General features: G+C 42.5%; 1 protein-coding gene and 1 long non-coding RNA gene across 5 annotated transcripts in view; one reads left to right on the top strand and one right to left on the bottom strand.

The window, feature by feature from the left end:
• SYNDIG1 (synapse differentiation inducing 1) overlaps positions 1–4,890 on the top strand; it is a 78,128-nt gene extending 73,238 nt beyond the window's left edge. For 2 of the 4 annotated variants that reach the window (XM_027664697.1, XM_027664698.1), the window contains exon 4: positions 3,201–4,890. In XM_027664697.1, the coding sequence (XP_027520498.1) occupies positions 3,201–3,359 (159 nt within the window). In that variant the 3' untranslated portion in view covers positions 3,360–4,890. The remainder of the gene's footprint in view (positions 1–3,200) is intronic. The other 2 variants (XR_003531128.1, XR_003531129.1) reach the window with 2 other exon arrangements.
• A 266-nt stretch (positions 4,891–5,156) lies between these two features.
• Positions 5,157–16,015, bottom strand: LOC113957324. Its single transcript, XR_003531127.1, has 3 exons — positions 16,005–16,015; positions 11,896–11,903; positions 5,157–5,365 (listed from the first exon to the last, which is right to left on the bottom strand). It is a non-coding gene; the product is annotated as an uncharacterized LOC113957324 (long non-coding RNA).
• Positions 16,016–18,091: the final 2,076 nt, after the last annotated feature.

The raw sequence follows: 18,091 nt of genomic DNA, 5'->3' as shown, positions 1-18,091 counted from the left end.
GCTGTAGTGAGTACAGAGCTGAGTCTGGAAAGAGGAGCTTACAGAAATCTGTTTCCTGGCTGAGTATGAATGGCTGGAAAAACAGTGCCTTTGTACTATTTGGCACATCAACCCCAGGGGCTTGGCTAGGGCCTTGGTGGTGCATGTTACCCTATCCCTACCTCTAAATGAGGAGAAACTCCTGGGTGGATGCAGGGATTTGTCATCTCAGGAGAGGCATCTGTGTAGACTGCGATGTCCGTAGCAGCCAGGCAGCCCAGAGCATGTCCATCATAGTCACTGTGGTTATTCAGGGCAGGGCTGTTTAGTGAAAGCAGGGACAACACGAGACTCACACATCTGCACTGCACTTCCACTAGTTTACGTTCTAGCACACCATAAATGTGACCACAATTTTAACTGAAATTTGGTGGGATATTTTACTTACTCAATATTTTTATCTGAAATACATTTTTTTCTTGAATTAGCTAAAATTATTTTTTTCCTATTTCTGAGGAATTTTAACCACGGTGAAAACCTTTCTCATTTGAACCAAAAACATGTCAAAAATGAAGACTAAGTTTGTTTTGATGCCCGAGGTTCCAGTGTTGTGATTGGCAGCAATTACCAGGGGGATCTGCAAAAGATATCACTCTCTGTACTTGTTTAATTGTGGGCTTAGGTGGGCAGTTCTTTTAAGCAGACAAGTTTTATCTTTCAGCTAACAGTACCTGAAACACTATGAAGTCAAGCAAACAGCCTGACCACTGTCTGCATTGAGATGTCCTGGTTTCTTTTTAGATTTAGTGACCATTGTTTTCACCTTTTCTACAACACCAAGGAGAAGTTGGTGAAACTGGGTCTGACTTAGCTCTCTGATCTACACAAGACATTTTTTTGTCCCATGGATTTTGCTAGAGCACAGACATCCCTGATGTGGAAACACCCAACAGAGTGTCATTTCTTTGTGTCAGGCATCAAGTGGGCTGGGTCATAAGTAGCTGGATTAGTACCAAAACCAAGGGACTTTCTCAAAGTGAACAGATATACCAAAGATCTGATCTCTGCTTGAAAAGAAAAAAATCAAGGAAAACTGTTTATTAGTTGCCAGATGCTAAAATATTAAATTTGGCCTTAGTTGCATTTTGGGTACTAAGTCTTTTCAGATCCATTTAGTTTAAACCTGCAGAAATGCTGTAATTTGCATATAGTGACATTGAGTAGTATGTGATGTTTTTGCTAATTAGGGAATAGCATCAAAGAATTTTCTTAGTGATTAGCAAATTCTTTCAGACTAGTCTTTCTGATGGAGGATGGTCTCTGTGTTGATAGTTTTTCCATCTCAATGGAAATCTTTCTGAATTGAATAAAGGAGGAATATAAGATTATCCTTCTCATGTGCCTTACCAGTCTACAGTCAAAATTCCATATAGGAGGGATTTGATTTTGCTAAATCATACAATATGCATTAGGTTAAGAGGAAAAAAATACACTCATTTTAGATAATTTGTTGGAAACTAGAATTTCTGTGAAAGCACAGGCCTGTTCCCCAAGCAAAATCATGCTGTGTCATAATGTCAGGAGATGCAAAAGTCAACAAGTTCATGATAGTGTGTGACTAATACAAGTCACGTAGTTTTGGCTAGGTTTTCACAATAGGTCAAATACTTTCACGAAGCTCAAGGCTGTCCTCAGAGAGCTCATCGAGAAAAAAACGTGTTCTTTGAGAGCAAGTTTGTCACTAGGTTGAAGATCCTATCAGGGAAAAGGTTGTTAGTATTTGGCAAATCAGCAACCCTTTGGGTTGCTCAGCTCATCATTTTTGGTAGATCAAACCTCTTCTGTTGAAGCAAGCAAGACATACTGTCAAATTTTCAGTTTATTTGACCTTTTGATTAATGTTTTATTCTCCCTTTGAGTTTCCATCTAATTTTAAGTGAAAAAATGCTGGTTTGAAACTCTACAAAGTTTCATTTAAAAGAGGTAAACCCAAATGTTGCAGAATTTTCCATAACAATGTGACATTTAAAAAATGTAAAATTTAAATGTTCATAATTTTTAAACTTTCTCTCCATTTGGGGGGTTGAAACTGTTTACCTTGGTTTATCCAAAAGCTTAAATAGCTCCAGTGCTGTGCATTTCCCTCAGCCTGACAAATTTGACCAAAGTTCAGTAAGTAGAAGCCTTTCTGCTCAAGAGTAATGATGTGATGGGTAGCAGGTGCTTGAAGACAATCTTTCAGGAGAGCTGAATGACCAGCTCTTTCTAAAGCTTTCTCTGCTTTCCTTGCCTTTTAAGCAACCCTAACAAATATAGCCATGATCCCCAAAGCCCCAGGAGTTTTTCTGGAAAGGGCTGCTCTTTTGAGTGTTTAGAAGTCCCAGACAAGAAGCTCATTAAATCCTTGATCACCCTGCTGAGGGGCTTGGCTGGACATCCTTTGCAAAGTGAGTAGGATGCTTACCCCACCTAAACTAAAGGACATGACAGCAGGTGTAAGCCTGGTCTTGTTTATATTTTGCTGGTTTGAAATTATATTTTACCTCCAGCCTGCAGCCTAGTCTGTCTCTCCTTAAATATGTATTGTTTGACATTGTTTCTGCCTGAAACATTTATAAAGCATTATGCCTAAAAAATTAGTTTGATGAATGCAAAGAGATGGTTCTGTTAATAAAGGCATTGGCAGAAAGGCCATAAGCTTTTTTTTTCGGTGTGGAAGGTTGTAGTTTGGCTGCTGTAAATTGCTCTGAGTAGCAAGGTAGTAAAAAAAAACCAAAAAGACAAAAATAGAGTAATAGATGACACCGAAGAAGAAACTGTTCCAGCAAATTGAGCATTTGTGGAGACATACAATTAAACATTGTGAATTCCTTACTCCTTGTAATGAGGGAACAAAGACTGTCTCAGAACTTATGGAGCTCATATGCTTCTGCAAAAGCTATCTTGTAGGTGACAGATCTCTTACTGCCTGACAGATGACCTTTGCTGATACCACACCATGGTCTATAAAAATTACACCCTCCTCTGAGATGCCATTGGTTCCATCACCATTCTATTGTGTAAATAACCTCATCTGACTAAAAAAGTGTCTGATTTCTAACCAGTTCACTCTCATATCCCAGGATCATATTTCAGCCAAGAAATTAACATCACACATCTCATCTTCATTTCCAGATAAAACAAATAAATATATTGCATTTTTGTTGTTGTATCTCTTGCAGACAAACAAAGCAGTAGCCAAGGGGGACTTCCACCATGCAAGCTCCAGCTCCCGGCGAGCACTCTTCCTGGCTGTCCTGTCCATCACGATCGGAACTGGCATTTATGTTGGAGTGGCTGTGGCTCTTATTGCTTATCTCTCCAAAAACAATCATTTATGAGCCTTAGGAAAGGGGAGAGAACCAGCCTCTCAGCACCTGAACTGCGGAAGTCCCCAACAGATCAGACTGCATTATTTTCCAAAAAGATCAAGAGACAAACCACCTTCTGGGGACAGGTACAGGATGAGATGGGCTTGTGCATTATTGTAGGGTGGGAAGCTGTCTGGGTTTGGGGTGGTTCCACCATTTGTGATGCACAAGTCTTGCTTTTCTTCATGAACCCCTGTACAAGAAAGAAGGAAAGAATGAAAGAGTAAAAGAGAGAAAAAGAAAGAAAAATAAAAGAAAGAAATAAAAAAAGAAAAAATAAAAGGAAGGAAGCTGGGAGAGGTGTGGAGAGGGGTGTTTCACCTTTGCCTTCTTTGCAATTACAGCGTTTGCAAGCAGCTGGCAAATCAAGCTGTTCTCTTAATACCTTCTTGGTGACCTGAACTTTGCAGCCAGCATGAGCTTGTCCTTTGCTTGTTAAGCACGGCACTGAGATCTGGGAAAGCTGGTTCTATGAAAGAGCATTGTAACAATAGGAGAAAGACTATGGCGTTTTTTGTGTTTTGAATGCAGGACTCATCTGCCTAAGAATGAAGCAGACACCTCAGCGTGGAGTCGTATTGCCTACTCTTCTTTTTTGGGGTAGGTTTCCATGGGAGGAGAAAAGGAAATAAAAAGTATATTTCTTTCCCTTCCTTGTTTTTGGAGTAAGGTGTGACCCACAGGTCCACTCAATAAAGAACTGCTGAGGTTACTGCATGATTTGGCTCCACAGACTGAGTGCAAGGTTGAAGAACATGAGATCTGTTGTAAAATGAATTCTTCCATCCAGTCATATTGTGATAATAGCATTTTCCTGTGGCATATTGCTCATTTGGGTTGCTCTACCTTACTGTGGAGACCTGCATAGCAGTCACTGCAAGAAACTTAGGGGAAAAAATGTAAACTGAAGTACTAATAAATTTTTTAATTAAAAATCATAGTAAAGCATGGGAATTAACCAGAGGAAGGAATGCTTCATATACTTCCGAGGTCCTACTCATACACAGAGCAGTGAAGGAGACCATTCAGAGCTCACAGCTCATCTGTGGCCCAGGGACACTGCGTAGCCATGGAGAGACAAGCCTGCCCCTCGATAAGCAGAGCAATGGTACATTGTAGGGGATTAGAGCATTGTCTTTACTTCACTGACTGAAAGGATGTATTTATTTACTTCTTTACTCCCTCCCCACAATCAGCTTTTGTTTTGTCTTACAGAAGTACCATTTCATCCCTCTAAGGGTGTATCAGCATAGATACGTATGTAGCTACACAGATATACACAGAGTGGAAAACCAATCAAGTCAGTAACCATTTTATTATTCACTGTGTTTTACAAACATGATTTCTTTACCCATGAATTTCATCAAAGACCTTTTTCTGCAATTCAGTATAGTGTGTCATCTTTGCTCTTGGACAGGTTTTTTTCTCCTGTTTTGGGGTTGGTATTGTTTTGGTTTCAATTTTACCTATTTTAGTTTAAGTGGAAGGAGAACAAACACATCCAAACATATTTTTCTGGTAGTTTATTAAAACACATGAAATACAGCTACTGTTGCTCTGTGTGACACTTACTTTGGGCAGATGTGAAACATTAGACAAGAGTGAAACTTGTCCCAGTACCCCAAGTTCAGCTAGCTGGAGAGGTACTCTGTACAACTACCTGAAAGGAGGTTGTAGCCAGGTGGGCATCAGTCTCTTTTCCCATGCAACCAACAATAGGGCAAGAGGACACAGTCTTAAGCTGTGCCCAGGGGAGGTTTAGGTTAGACATTAGAAAGAAGTTCTTCACAGAAAGAGTGACAGGACAGTGGAATGGGCAGACCAGGGAGGTGGTGGAGTCACTGTCCCTGGAGGTGTTCAAGAAAAGACTGGAGTTGGCACTTAGTGCCATCGTTTAGTTGACATGGTGGTGTTAGGTCATAGGTTGGACCTAAATGATCTCAGAGGTCTTTTCCAACCTAGTTGATTCTGTGATTCTGTACCCGTATGGACCAACTCGTACCATACCTGGACCCAAAAACCTGTTACAGTCACTGACAGTTCTTCTTTTGAATTGAATTCAAAGAACCATAGAATGATTTGAGTTGAAAAGGATCTTAAAGATCACTTAGTTCCAACCCCTTGCAATGGGCATGGATGCCACACTCACTGGGTGGCAAATTGTTGGGCTTCAGAGCTAAGCCTGGAGAGTAGCAATGTACTCGTAGTCATCTTCATCCATCTTCAGCCACTGCTAAAGCTGAGGTCCCCGCAGATGCAGTTTTGGGCTGCATTGCCCTGTTATGGTAGAGTCAATTCTCTGGCTCATCTTCAATCTTTGTTTCTGGCAAGTGCCATGGAAAACTCCTCCCTTTGAAGCAAGGGAGTAGTGAGAGGGCAAGTTACAGTCCCCACTCCATATTTTCCCCAATGGGCAACGAGAGAAAACCTTGTCTGAGGCCAGGAATGCCCTTATCCAACAAACAGGTAAGGACTGAAAATAGTAATTATTTATTTAACTTAAAAGAAGAGTTTACCATCTGGGTACATTCCCATTAATATTCCATCTAAAATAAGCACAAACACTGGTGGGAAAATGTAGAGTAGCAAACAGTATGGGGCACATCACCCTCAACTGCACTCCTAGCAGTACTGTTACGGCTGTCTCATAATTTGGGCAAGGGAACACATTTCTATTAGAACTTGGCTTTCACCACAGGTTCTTGTGCTTTGTCCTTGACACACAAGTAAGTACTAAAAAAGCCACACAGCCAAGGATGTGGATTGCCATGTGTAACATGCTCTTCCCTTATGCATATGTATTATGCATGATTTACGGGATATTCAGTCTTTCTCTCAAAGGCTGAACTTTGGAGCACATGAATTAAAAAAACCTCAGATCATTCATTTAAAAGGAAAGGAGATAATATTTCCTAGTCTTGATCTGCTTCTAACCTGGAGTTAAAAAAAAATTAGCAAATACAGATACAAGCCCAAAAATATTAATAATGTCATTTTTAAACCCATCTTGTGGTTGAAGAGTCTGCCTTTTGATGATGATGGTGCAGGCTGAATATTGACCTGAGAAGTAAAAGCCAGCTCTAGAGCTAGAAGAAACTTTCTCAGATGGGCAGCTTTAAAAATGCCATAGAGGCCCTTGCATCTAGCCTTAAAAATAGCATCCCAAACTGGGGAGTGACAGCTTCCGTGTCTCCAGGAACCCCCAACAGACAATAAACAGGAGCAGCACTGTGTGAAAGATCTGCATAGTAAAAGCACTCCTGAAAGAATCACCAGGCAGAAAAGTGATACCCTTGTGCCGCACATGCTGGAGCAACCCACTGTGTGACAGGGAGCTGGCACTTGGCATGGCAGTCCAGGGGGCTGAACAAAAAAGCTAAAGGGGGCTTGCATCCTGGGAAGATGGACCTGGGCCTTACTACAGTGGGGATGAAGTTCCCATGGATAGCTTTTGTGCCTTAGTATGTGTCCAGTTTGCTGATTATCTGCAGCATGGTTATTTACCCAGGACTGTGGGTCAGTGAGGAGCTGAAGAGAGACCTGTGCCTTGCTAAGATGAGCGATGTCCTGCTGCAGCATATCTGGCTGGCAGAACAGATACAATCCTCTGAACATCCAAATGCTCTAAATCTATGGCACGAAGACTAGAAAGTGCCACTGACAACAGTGTACAGTCTGAGCAAGTACTTCATGAAGCTGAGTGCAACAGATTTGCTTCTCAGTGTCAGGAAGGTTCTGATGAAGGAAGGAGTAATTTGAAGGAGATACTGCAGAGAAGCATTTGACTTGGAGTTTACTTAGCTCAGGCTTTGGAATTACCAAATGCAATGTGATATGGCTGAAACAAAGGAACAGCCTTTGAGCAGGGGTAGTTGCTCTCACTGAGACAGCAGCAGTGTACCTCATGTGGTCCTTCTCACATGGTCCTTGCAGAGGAGCAAGAAAGACCACATGCAAAGAACCACATGCAGTGAGCTCATGCTGTCTCACATCCCGTAGGAAGATGCACTTGCCTCGAGGATTTCCTTCCTGCCAGGAGTATCTTCTGCTCAATCTACAGTGGGTTATGAGGAGCTGATGCAGCATTTCAGCTGCTGCCTTTCTAAACGTTGGTTCTCAAAACGCTGTTCACATCACCTCAACAGAGCAGACCAAGGAGGCAGCTATAAACTATCACTCATCTGAGACACTGAAGCACCCTGTTGCAGAGACAGACTTTGGGATCTATCTTTCCTTTACCTGAGCACCTGAAACAAATTCTCTTGTATCTTTGTGGTGTTTTCTGGGCTGTCTCAGGTCAGCACACCGTGGGACCATCGTGGCAGAGACGGGCTTGATCCTCACAGAGGTGGAGGAGCAGAGCAGATGACCTTGCAAAGAATGTGCACATTCACACACACACAAGGAACATCAAATACTTTCAGGGTTGCATGTGTATGTGGCCTCTCTGAAGAGAGAGAGGCTCAGCCCAGTTTTGGGTGTGCTATGTATCTCACTGTCTTCAGGGATGCCCTTGGAAAATGACAGTTGTGGACATAAATTTTGCTACTGCATACCAGTGTTTCTTTGTGCATCAACTTGAGAGATGTGTAAGGTCCTGCCCAGGTAGAAAGAGCAGAGAGAAACGTGGTAAGGGCTCTCAAAAGATATGCGAGAGCAAGAGGAACAGTAAGAACCAAAGGTAAAAGCCATGCCTTGGGCTGTCTATGACTTTGATGTTTATGAAAACCATAGGCTGGCAAATTCAGGAAACAGCTTTTTAAACATGCATAGGGAGATTCCTAGTCTTTTTCAGCAGCAGAAGGGAGGAGAGTCTGTGTAAATGAAACCAAAATCAAGATTTTTTAAGCTTTAAGACTTGGCAGAAATGTGAGATTTGTGTCATCTTATTCACAGAGTATAGCTGTGTGACCCACACTGCAGCTGAAACTACACCACCAGCTTTGGTTTCTGAGTACCAGCTCCAAACCACCACAGGCTGTGGGCTGACAAACAGTCCACTGGTTCAGATATATGAAAAAAAATCTGTCATTATTTTTCCATATATGCTCTGTGTCAGAGCAGGTCCCACCTGTCTTCCCCTAGCCATAATAAATTTGGCATGAACTTCCTGTTGTACATTCAGGCAAATTTTGCAGAAAGACCAGCATCTGCCATGTATCTGCCTTGTCCAGATGATGTTTTTATTTCTGAGTGATGCCACAATGTACAAATCTGTAGGAACTGGGAAATTAGTCAGATAGAGGAGTATCTTCATAACTTGTTATAGCAATTAGTCCTGCGGTTTAGAGCCACACCATTCAAGACAGCTATGAAATTGTTGAGCTAAGAAAGCAATCGAACACAGCACGGACAAACATTATTCTTTGTTGGCTGCTGATAGTTATTCTCTGTTTGAAATCCCTCGTTTCGGAAGAGGAGGGTTGTGAGACCAGGGAGGAGAGACAGAGATCCTGCATCTGCTGTGAATGATGAATAGGAAGAAGTAAGGAGGAAGTACAGACAGGTAGATATAGACCCTTGAAGTCTTACTTATCTGTAGAGAGACACCAAGAGAATTGCTCTGAGTACTTTCCTTTTGCAAAGCAGTTTTTTGAGTTAATATACCTATCATTCAGTTCAGCTTAAACTTGCCCCTAAAGTTACCTGTTATTCAGAAGCCACTGCTCCTTTTGTACTCTCTCTGCGCTTAATGGCATCTTTATTTCCAACAAATGTAATTTTTTAGGTAGCAGAGTGTTCTGCCCTTCTGTATTTGGATACAGGGACATCCTGTTTAGTTTACAATAGAGCTCTGTCATCCCAGAAAGAGAGGAGAGAAGCCAGTCTCCCAAACACTACGGTTGCCTCATTACTGCCCTTTCTGAAGTGAGACTTTTATGCCATATTGGCTCAATTAGGAGGTGTTAAAGAAATGGCACTGGCATCTTTAACCAGATGACAAGTTGTAGTGATGGTTAAGATTTACTACAAGGAAAAATACCAAATTGTAAAGTCCAGGGACTGAAGGCTCCAACTTAGTTGTATAATGTAGGGTGTCATTGGGAATTACCCTCAAAAGATGCATAGGGAGTTCTGGAGAATCACAGAGAGGGAAGAAAAAAAAAAGCCCTTTTTGTGAAAGTCTCAGAGCTCAAGGGAACAGAGAGACAGCAAATAATGTGCTGGGTCAGAGACTAATTAGACATTACATCTGCCATCTGACAGGAATTCATAACTCCCTGATACCTCCATTGATTCTTTGTGTCTTCATTTGGGAATTTTCCTAGCCCTGAGCATTTTTTATTGCTCTGTCAGTCTGAAATAAATTTGTCCCATCTTCTATGCAACACCTACCGTAAAGTTAGCTTGCAAGAGGTCCCTGCTGAGGCAACAAGAGGCATATGCTCAGGCTTGGGAACATCATGGTTCACCAAGGCGGTGAAACAGTGGTGGCAGCAGCAACTACCTTCTCTGGGCTGGCTGACACACACCCTTCACCGTTTGGGGAATGTCACCTGGTAAGCTGCAAAGGAAATTCACAGTCAGCCAACAACTTAATGCCTTTTTCAGCACACTGCACCAACTCTGCTTTCTGTATCAGACCAGCACAGAGGATGCTCTTTACTGGCTGCATGGTTTTGCTCACAGGCAATGCAATGCTGTGATAGTATGGTTCCTCAGGCTATCTGGTCACTGTGCTGCACAGAACAGTGATTTTGCTTCAGACATCATGGCATGCAACTCAGTGTTGCAGGCACCAGGATCACAGATCACAGCTGAGCCAAACGAATGAAAGCAGGACCTGCCAATGCTGTTGCAGTTTATGGTGGTATGGTGAGCACAACATATGTTTCTATTTACTAATCATGAGGCAGCTCTGGTGATCCTATCATTGTCAGAAGGTAAGTACTACTACTTCGTGCCATCACGTTTCCTTCTTTGGACATGTCCAAGTGTACTTATAACAGGCTGCTCTAGCCATTTCAGGGTCTAGCTGTCAGTGCAAGGAAGCTGAGGTGTGGGAAAGGCTCTATGAGATAGATTTAATGGGGTGAGAGGTAGGAAAGAATCTGTAATTTACTATAAGCTATGATTGCACACAGCCAGAGTGCCTTGTGCCTGGGGAGAAAGCCATCTCCTTTTGGCTGATAACTGTTACGGTGGGCTCTTTTATTGTGGTCAAAACCCTCCCTCTACAGACTTTCCTGACAAATAACAGACTACGCTTGTGCAAAGGCAAAGCATCTGAAGGATGTACCAGATGGGTTACAGTAGCCCTCCCTTTCCAAAACAAGGTCAGGCATTTGCATACCTCTCAGATTCAGTTTGTCCTTCAAGAATACTCAGAGGTGTCCCCCGTCTTTCAGACTCATGCTGTTTCTTAGTGCTATATATGTGCACATACATGTGCATACATATATACAGGTAAATGTACATGTACATATCCATATCTCACACATATGTATCTTTGAAACACTGAAAGAGAAAGGGAAATCAGCTGACTTGTTCTCCATCAAGGAGAATGCTGCAATGGATTTCAACAATAAAAATAACTGATAAATAATCACCTAAAAAATGGACAACAACCCTAGGCTTTGCTACTTTCCTGCCTACAGGAAAGTACTCCTGTGCTTTGAGTCAGCTGTTTGCTGCTTTTTGTTCCCTGCCATCCTTACCCAATGCATATTTTGCTCGCATTGAGGAGGCAAGCTGGTTGTCATGCATGGAAGTGACATGACACATCCTTAGCAGCATGCTGTTCACTGTTTTACAGTGGAAAGAACCCAGTCCTAGGAATGGAGGTCCAGCTTGTCCATGGATTTTCACTGTGTGTTTTGATAAGCCTTCAGGGACTGGCAACCCATCTAATCTGTCTACCGGCTGTTTGAAGTCATCCTGTCATCTCCATTCTGGCCTTCTGCTTGCTCAATGCTCTGTGCTTCAGGCCCGCAACTAACTTGGTGACCTCCACTGGACACACTCCAGTTTGATCCTCTCTCTCTTGTAGTGGGGAGACCCAGATTGGGTGGGATCTCACCAGTCCCAAGTAGAGGAGACTATAATCACTAGTATCACTATAATCACTCTAATCACTCCCCTTGCACTGCTCACTGCACTCTTTGCTTATACAGCCAAGGCCTCCTGTGTTGCAGAGTCACGTGCTGACTGCTGGTTAGCTACGTCGTACACTTCACAAGATGGGATCATTCTGCCCCAGAGGCATAACTTCACATTTGCTTCTGTTGACCTTCCCAATGTCTGTATCAGTCCATTTCCCCAGCCTGCCCAGGTCTCTCAGAAACGCAGCTCTGCCTGCTTTCCCAGCCTCTCGTCTTCCACAAACCTACTGCACGGCCCACAGAAACTAATTTTCCATGTGCAAACCAAAACAAAAAGACAAAAAAGCATGTGGGCTGACACCATTTTTGCAGGTCCTCTCCCAGAAGAAGTGGCAACTCCACTCTTTGAATTTCCCCAAAACTGAAGCGCAATTTGAGCACCCAGGGGATTGTGAATAACTCACATTTACAACTAGAGCTACATTTCTTCATCCTAGAAGTGGTTTATCAATTACATTTTAACAAGACATACTACAGTCCTGGTATATTCATTATGTCTCATTTGAGACATACTCAAGAGGCAAGACTGATCACAGGAAATAAATAAATGCTCAAATAAGCCAATACACAGGATAAGAAATATTAGAGGGTTTTTTTCAAGAAGAGATTTATGAAGCAACAGCTTGTATTCTTACTAAATTTCTTTCATTATGAGCAACTTAAAAGCTGTGACAGAGTAACAACCTCATCAAGGAAGTGAGCTATCTTGGACACCAGAGAGAACATAGATAAAATTGCTACAGACATAAAAATACATGCATGCAAAAATACTGCTAAAAATACAGTCAACAAAAAAATGGCAGAGGAGTCAAAGAGCCTCTCTCAGAGGTCTCACAGATCTCTAAAGCATACATTGTGCTCAATCACCTCCTTGGGCCACAACAAGCAGGTTTGGGAGTGTCCCCAGCTGTGCCTAGCAGAGCTAGACTACTCAAACAAAAAAATCTCACATGAGAAGTTAAAATAAAATGGTCTGTAGAAAAATCAACCCCATTACCACTGTCCAGGTGGTCCATCCCTGATGAGAAATTGAGTACGAACTACTGCATCGTTCTCTTTCCTCATTATATTCCAGCATGCATGCTTGAAGAAAGAGCCTATCAGCATCCCTGCGGGAAGGATGATTCCACGAATTTTCACAGAATAATACAATCATTTAGGCTGGAAAAGACCTCTAAGATCATTGAATCCAACTGAACCCAGCACTGCTAAGTATACCACTAAACCATATACCTAACTGCCACATCTACACATCTTTTAAATACCTCCAGGGTTGGTGACTCCACCACCTCCCTGAGATGCCTGTTCCAGTGCTTGACAACCCTTTTGGCGAAGAAACTTTTCATAATATGCAATCTAAACCTTCCTTCACGCAACTTTTGTGGCTGTTTTGTCTTGTGCAATCACTTGTTACTTGGGAGAAGAGACGGACACCCACTTACCACAATCTCCTTTCAGGTAGTTGTAGAGAGCAACAGGTCATCCCCAAGCCTCCATTCTTCCAGGCTAAACACCCACAGTTCCCTCAGCCACTCCTCTTCAGATTTGTACTCCAGACCCGTCACCAGTTTCATTGCCTTTTTCTGGACTCACTCAAGCACCTCAGTGCATTTCTTGCGGTGAGGGGGCCCAGAACTAGACACAGTACTTGAGGTGTGGCCTCACCAGTGCCGAACACAGGGAACAGTCGCTTCCCCCATCTTGCTGGTCACACTGTTGCTGATACAAACCAGGATGCCCTTGGCCTTCTTGGCCACCTGGGCACACTGCTGGCTCATGTTCAGCCAGCACCCCCAGGTCCTTTTCCACCAGGCAGCTTTCCAGCCGCTTTTCCCCCAGCCTGTTAGCATTGTATGAGGTCGTTGTGACCCAAGGATCTGTCAGTTCGAACCTCATACCATTGGCCTTAATCATTGATCTAGCCTGTCCAGATACCTTTGCAGATCCTTCCTACTCTCCGGCAGATCAACACTCCTGCCCACCTTGGTGTCATCTGTGAACTTACTGAGGGTGCACTCCATCCCCTCATCCAGGTCATAGTTAAAGATACTAAACAGGACTGGTCTTAATACTGAGCCCTGGAGAACACCACCTGTGACATCTGCTAGTTGGATGCAATGCCATTCACCAGGACTCTCTGGGCCGTTCTGTCACTACTATTGATTTATGCTCCTCTGTGATACACAGGAAAGATAGATGGGGTTGATCTGTTGGATTTCAGTCAGAAGGCTGGGAATGCCAAGTCCCAGTTTCCTGTGCTGCTGAGGAGTAGTCCTAGGATTGATTGGCTCCAGAAGCCCCCAGAAACTCCTGTGACATAGGTATGCAAGGAACAAATGTTGTTGATACCCAATGGCAAACACAAAACTGAATCATGAAATAACCAAAAGCATCTCATGAAGATTGAATACTCTGGTATGCAGCTTTTAAGATGACACCTAGCAGTGGCAGTTCTGAAAACAGTCAGTTAAGTAGAAGTTGCAGAAAAAATGTCATATTTGAAAGTAATTAGATGACCTGAGCCTTGAGAATATTGATTAGCATTGAATCTGGTAGCAGACTGGGGTACTGCAAATTCTTGTTATGCCACCTTCCCTCATCACATCAAAGCTGAGGAGACCCTCTCTAACCACACACCCAAAAAAAAAAAAAAAAAAAAGACACATGAAGATGCAGGTAGTCCTTGGTTTAGCAAATTGCTCAATAAACTTTTACATGTTCAGGTAGAGCAATGGGTGTATGCATTGTGGCAAGGCTCCTTTCCATTCTAGCCAGCAAACACCTTGATAAATCACTCTCCATCATGATATAATAGGCCTTTAGAGAATTGCTCCCACCCTAAATGTTAGACACAAATTTATCTTCTTCTCCCATTTCTTCATATTTTTGTAAGATTCTGGGAAGCAACTGAAATTAGTCTACCCAATACAACATGTCCTTCCTTTATTATTTCATATAACTAATTTGTTCATTTGACCATGTCTGGGGCCTCGCTTGTGAACTTTTACCAGTAACTTTCAAGCAGCCTTGACTTGTTGAATTCTCAAAAAGATTAAAAAAAGCCCAAGTAACCTCTTGTTGATTTAAGGATATAGAAATCTGGGACAAAATAAACCCCCCTTGCTGGGCCTCAGAGATCTGAGGGCTCAGATACAGCCAGGATTTGTTTCTGATTATTACCAATTCAGCACTATGAGTTTGGTCATGTTCAATAAGAGGTTTCGCGATCAGAGATTCACAAATAGTGTGATTTACTTATACTATAGGTCTGGCTGAGCGCAATAAAAACTTGCACATTCCAAATATAACAAATAGTGTAGTTTACTGAAGCAAAAAGAGAGCAGGTCCAGGATTGCTGGTAATAAATACACTAACTGCAGTGTGTGAATATGTGTTAGGACAGAAGGTATAGTAACAAAGATCTATTAGATAGATAGATTAAAATATTCCTGAATCTGCTCCAATGCAGTTGGAGGCAAAAAATCTCACCTAAAAGTATCCCTTCGGTGGAGGAGGTGAGACACAGTCCTTTGACTGATCCCGAGCAAGCAGAGGTGTTTTTATCCCCCTCATTTTCTTTCTTTTTTTTTTCTCTTATCTTTTTCTTTGTTGTGAAACCCCCGCTTCTTTTATACAATAATTTTGGCCCTTCCCAAAGAGGTAGATCAATTCTGTGTCATAAGTAGGCTGTTGGTGACTGTGGTCATACATGTAAGGCATGTTCTCTTTTCGTTTGTATTCTAAGGGGTATGAAAGTTAATATGCAAATAGGAATTAAAGGGAGTCTTGGTTTCTTTTGGTCAGAATTTATAGTTGATATAAAAGGTAAAATAATCAATATGGTCTTCTTCCACCCACTGAGGCAGCAGTAAAGGTTGCCTGACCTTCACCAAAGCATCTTTGCGCTCATCCTGATCTCCCCAAAGGACCAGATTTACAACAAGCCTTGTTATGCAAGGTGAAGTGGGAGTGAGGCCAACGGCTGGTGTGGGTGCTCCTCTATGCCTCACTGAAACATCAGGACATGAGGACTCAGACATCATTTCAGTGTTAGCCCTTGCTCAAGCCAGCTGCAGGATCAGTGAGAGGCCCTGTTCATATTTTTCTCAAGCAGCATCATCAATTTGACACTGAATTAAACAACTCTATAGCAAGTCTGACAATTTACTACACCTCTCTTTTCCTGCTGCCCCCCAAGAAAGGAACCTGTTGTATACACTTGGCATATAACAACAATCATTTTATGTCTGCTTAGAACATTTTTCATTGGAAAATACAATTTAATCAAAAGGGAAACCTGGCTGCAGGAAGATGTTGGTTTCAATGACATTTTGTAATTGAGAAAATAAAAATCACAGAATATATCACACTGACCTTTTTGAGAGGTTGGACAGGGTATGGTCTTTCAAAATTATTTGTCTCTAAAATATTTGATACTGATTCAACTGCAGTCCAACTGGCAAGAGCACATCTTCAATTTTCTTTTAACTGAATTTTTTTGATAGATCAAAACTGAAATTGTTAGAAATACTTTGTTTGTTTGGGTTTTTCTGAGGGAACTACCAAAGCACAATATTTTTCTGTTTTGAGCTAGAAAGAACTGCTCAGATTGCAATATTACCTATCATACAGGAAGTCCGATGCACAGATCTTTTTATACTTCATCTTTTTGTAGAGGAATTCTCTATGGCCCTGTGCAGAACAGCTGTCCTAAGCCCTCTGCACTGAGTAACCTCTCCTTTGAAGCACATACTCTTTTTTTCTGCGGTGAAAGTCAGGAAAGAAAGAGCAACAGGTGAGCTTCTCGGTCAGTGGAAGATGTAAAGGGGAAATCAGGCTACTTCCAACACAAAACACATCTTGAGGAAGCATCACTTGACACCATTCAACAACAGTGTGAGGGAAGACCCAAGAAGGCTCCTTGTGCCAGGATTTGTCATCCGCTGCCTATGTTTCCAGAGTATGTAGTTCTGCCTTGGGAAAGGCTCCTCAGTGTGTGCAATGGCAGAGCCTCTTTACTACCATATAACTTCCACAAATTTCCACTGTCCTAAATACTTCCCAAGTTTGAAAAGGAGGACCTAGCTCTACCAGCAGGGGCCTGAGAGTAATCTGTTTAGGAAAAGGGAGGCTCTAAGTTGAATCCTTTTGTTATGTCTTTCTCCTCTATTCTTCTCTTTCCCTGTTCTCCCTTCACAGAGGCTGCTTCCACACATTTAGAGCAAAAAACAGAAGCTCAGAGAAAAAAGACTTCGGTGCTGGCAGATGGGGCTCGTGCTGGACAGAGCTGCGACCTCATGTCAGGGAGCACACTGTGGAGCTGCTCCACAGTGGTGCTCTTAGGAGAGAAGCTGCAGGCACCAAGACACACACTCCCACTGTGCAACCTATGCTGCCCAAGCCCTTGGCTCCCATCCAGTCCTTACATCAAACTTCTTTTGAAGGTTAGACACAATGCCCTCAGCTGATCCAGCTCTGGAACAGGCAGCAGCCTTTTTTCTGCCTTTGGGATCTCACCATACCCTAAACTGTAAATTTTTGCAAAGATTTGCTAAGTTCTCATGTTACTCAGGTGCTAGTACATCATCCTTAGAACTGAGTTGAAGATAGATACAGAGCCTATATCTCTAGGAACTGTACTGCAGCAGAACATTGAACTCCTCTTGGACTTACTCAGGGACTACTGGGGCAGGAGGCCTAGTCTCTTCTGACTCCTGAGTAGTTAACAGAAAGAAATCAGTACCTCCAAAGGGAAATTCAGAGCAAGAGATAAATGCTTGGAATTACTCTGAATTATATGTTGGCTGTGATTCTCTGATGGCTAGAGAGGAAGCCTTGGGAGAAAAGTCTGCAGCACCATCAAGATACTTACTCTCATTTCCTATGACCCATGCTGTCTTTCCTGAGTCCTATGCCCAGATGCATTTCAAACTGCTTTTGATGCCTGGGTCTTCCTATTCCAGACATTTCTGCAGCTCAAAGTTGCCTTTGCAGCATTGCAGTTACCTTGAGATTAGTGGGAGCAACTGGTTAGGAACCCATTCCCAAATTCCCACACCAAAGTGCCACTGGCACTCTGAGGGAGTGCAGTGAAGTGCCATTATCACTTGTTATCTTCAAGCAATTTTCAGTTGGGAGACAGCTTAGGAACATTCCTTGGCTGAAGGCACCCTGTGGGTGCTGCTGTACTGACCCTTTATTTAGTTCTGCATCAGAACATAATAAGAGGTATGAGCATTGGTAGGGACTCAGGGCAGGGTGTGACATGTCAAAGTGAAGTATCTTCCCAGAACTGAGCTGCAGGCTGATAACTATGGCTCAGAGCATCTTTTAAGATTGCATTCTTGTTTTCTTTGGCAGGGGTGTTCTCTTAAAAAACATTTCCTGTTATTTTCATTTCACTCCAGCACAAATTAGCTCTTCTTCATTCCTCTTTGGCTTTCCTCACCTCAGACACTGTTGGCCAGCTAATTCTTCTGGAATTTGCTGTTTGCTCACTGAGCAAATTGTATTATTACAACCCTGTTGTTAGAGGCACCATGGGAATATAATTTAATTACTGCATAATATCAATCAGACGCATAAATTAAAACATTCAAA

Source organism: Corapipo altera, unplaced genomic scaffold, assembly GCF_003945725.1.
Source record: "Corapipo altera isolate COAL_440 unplaced genomic scaffold, ASM394572v1 76, whole genome shotgun sequence".
Lineage (NCBI taxonomy): Eukaryota > Metazoa > Chordata > Aves > Passeriformes > Pipridae > Corapipo > Corapipo altera.
Note: the sequence above shows the minus strand (reverse complement) of the source record. Positions and strands in the feature narration are given on the sequence as shown.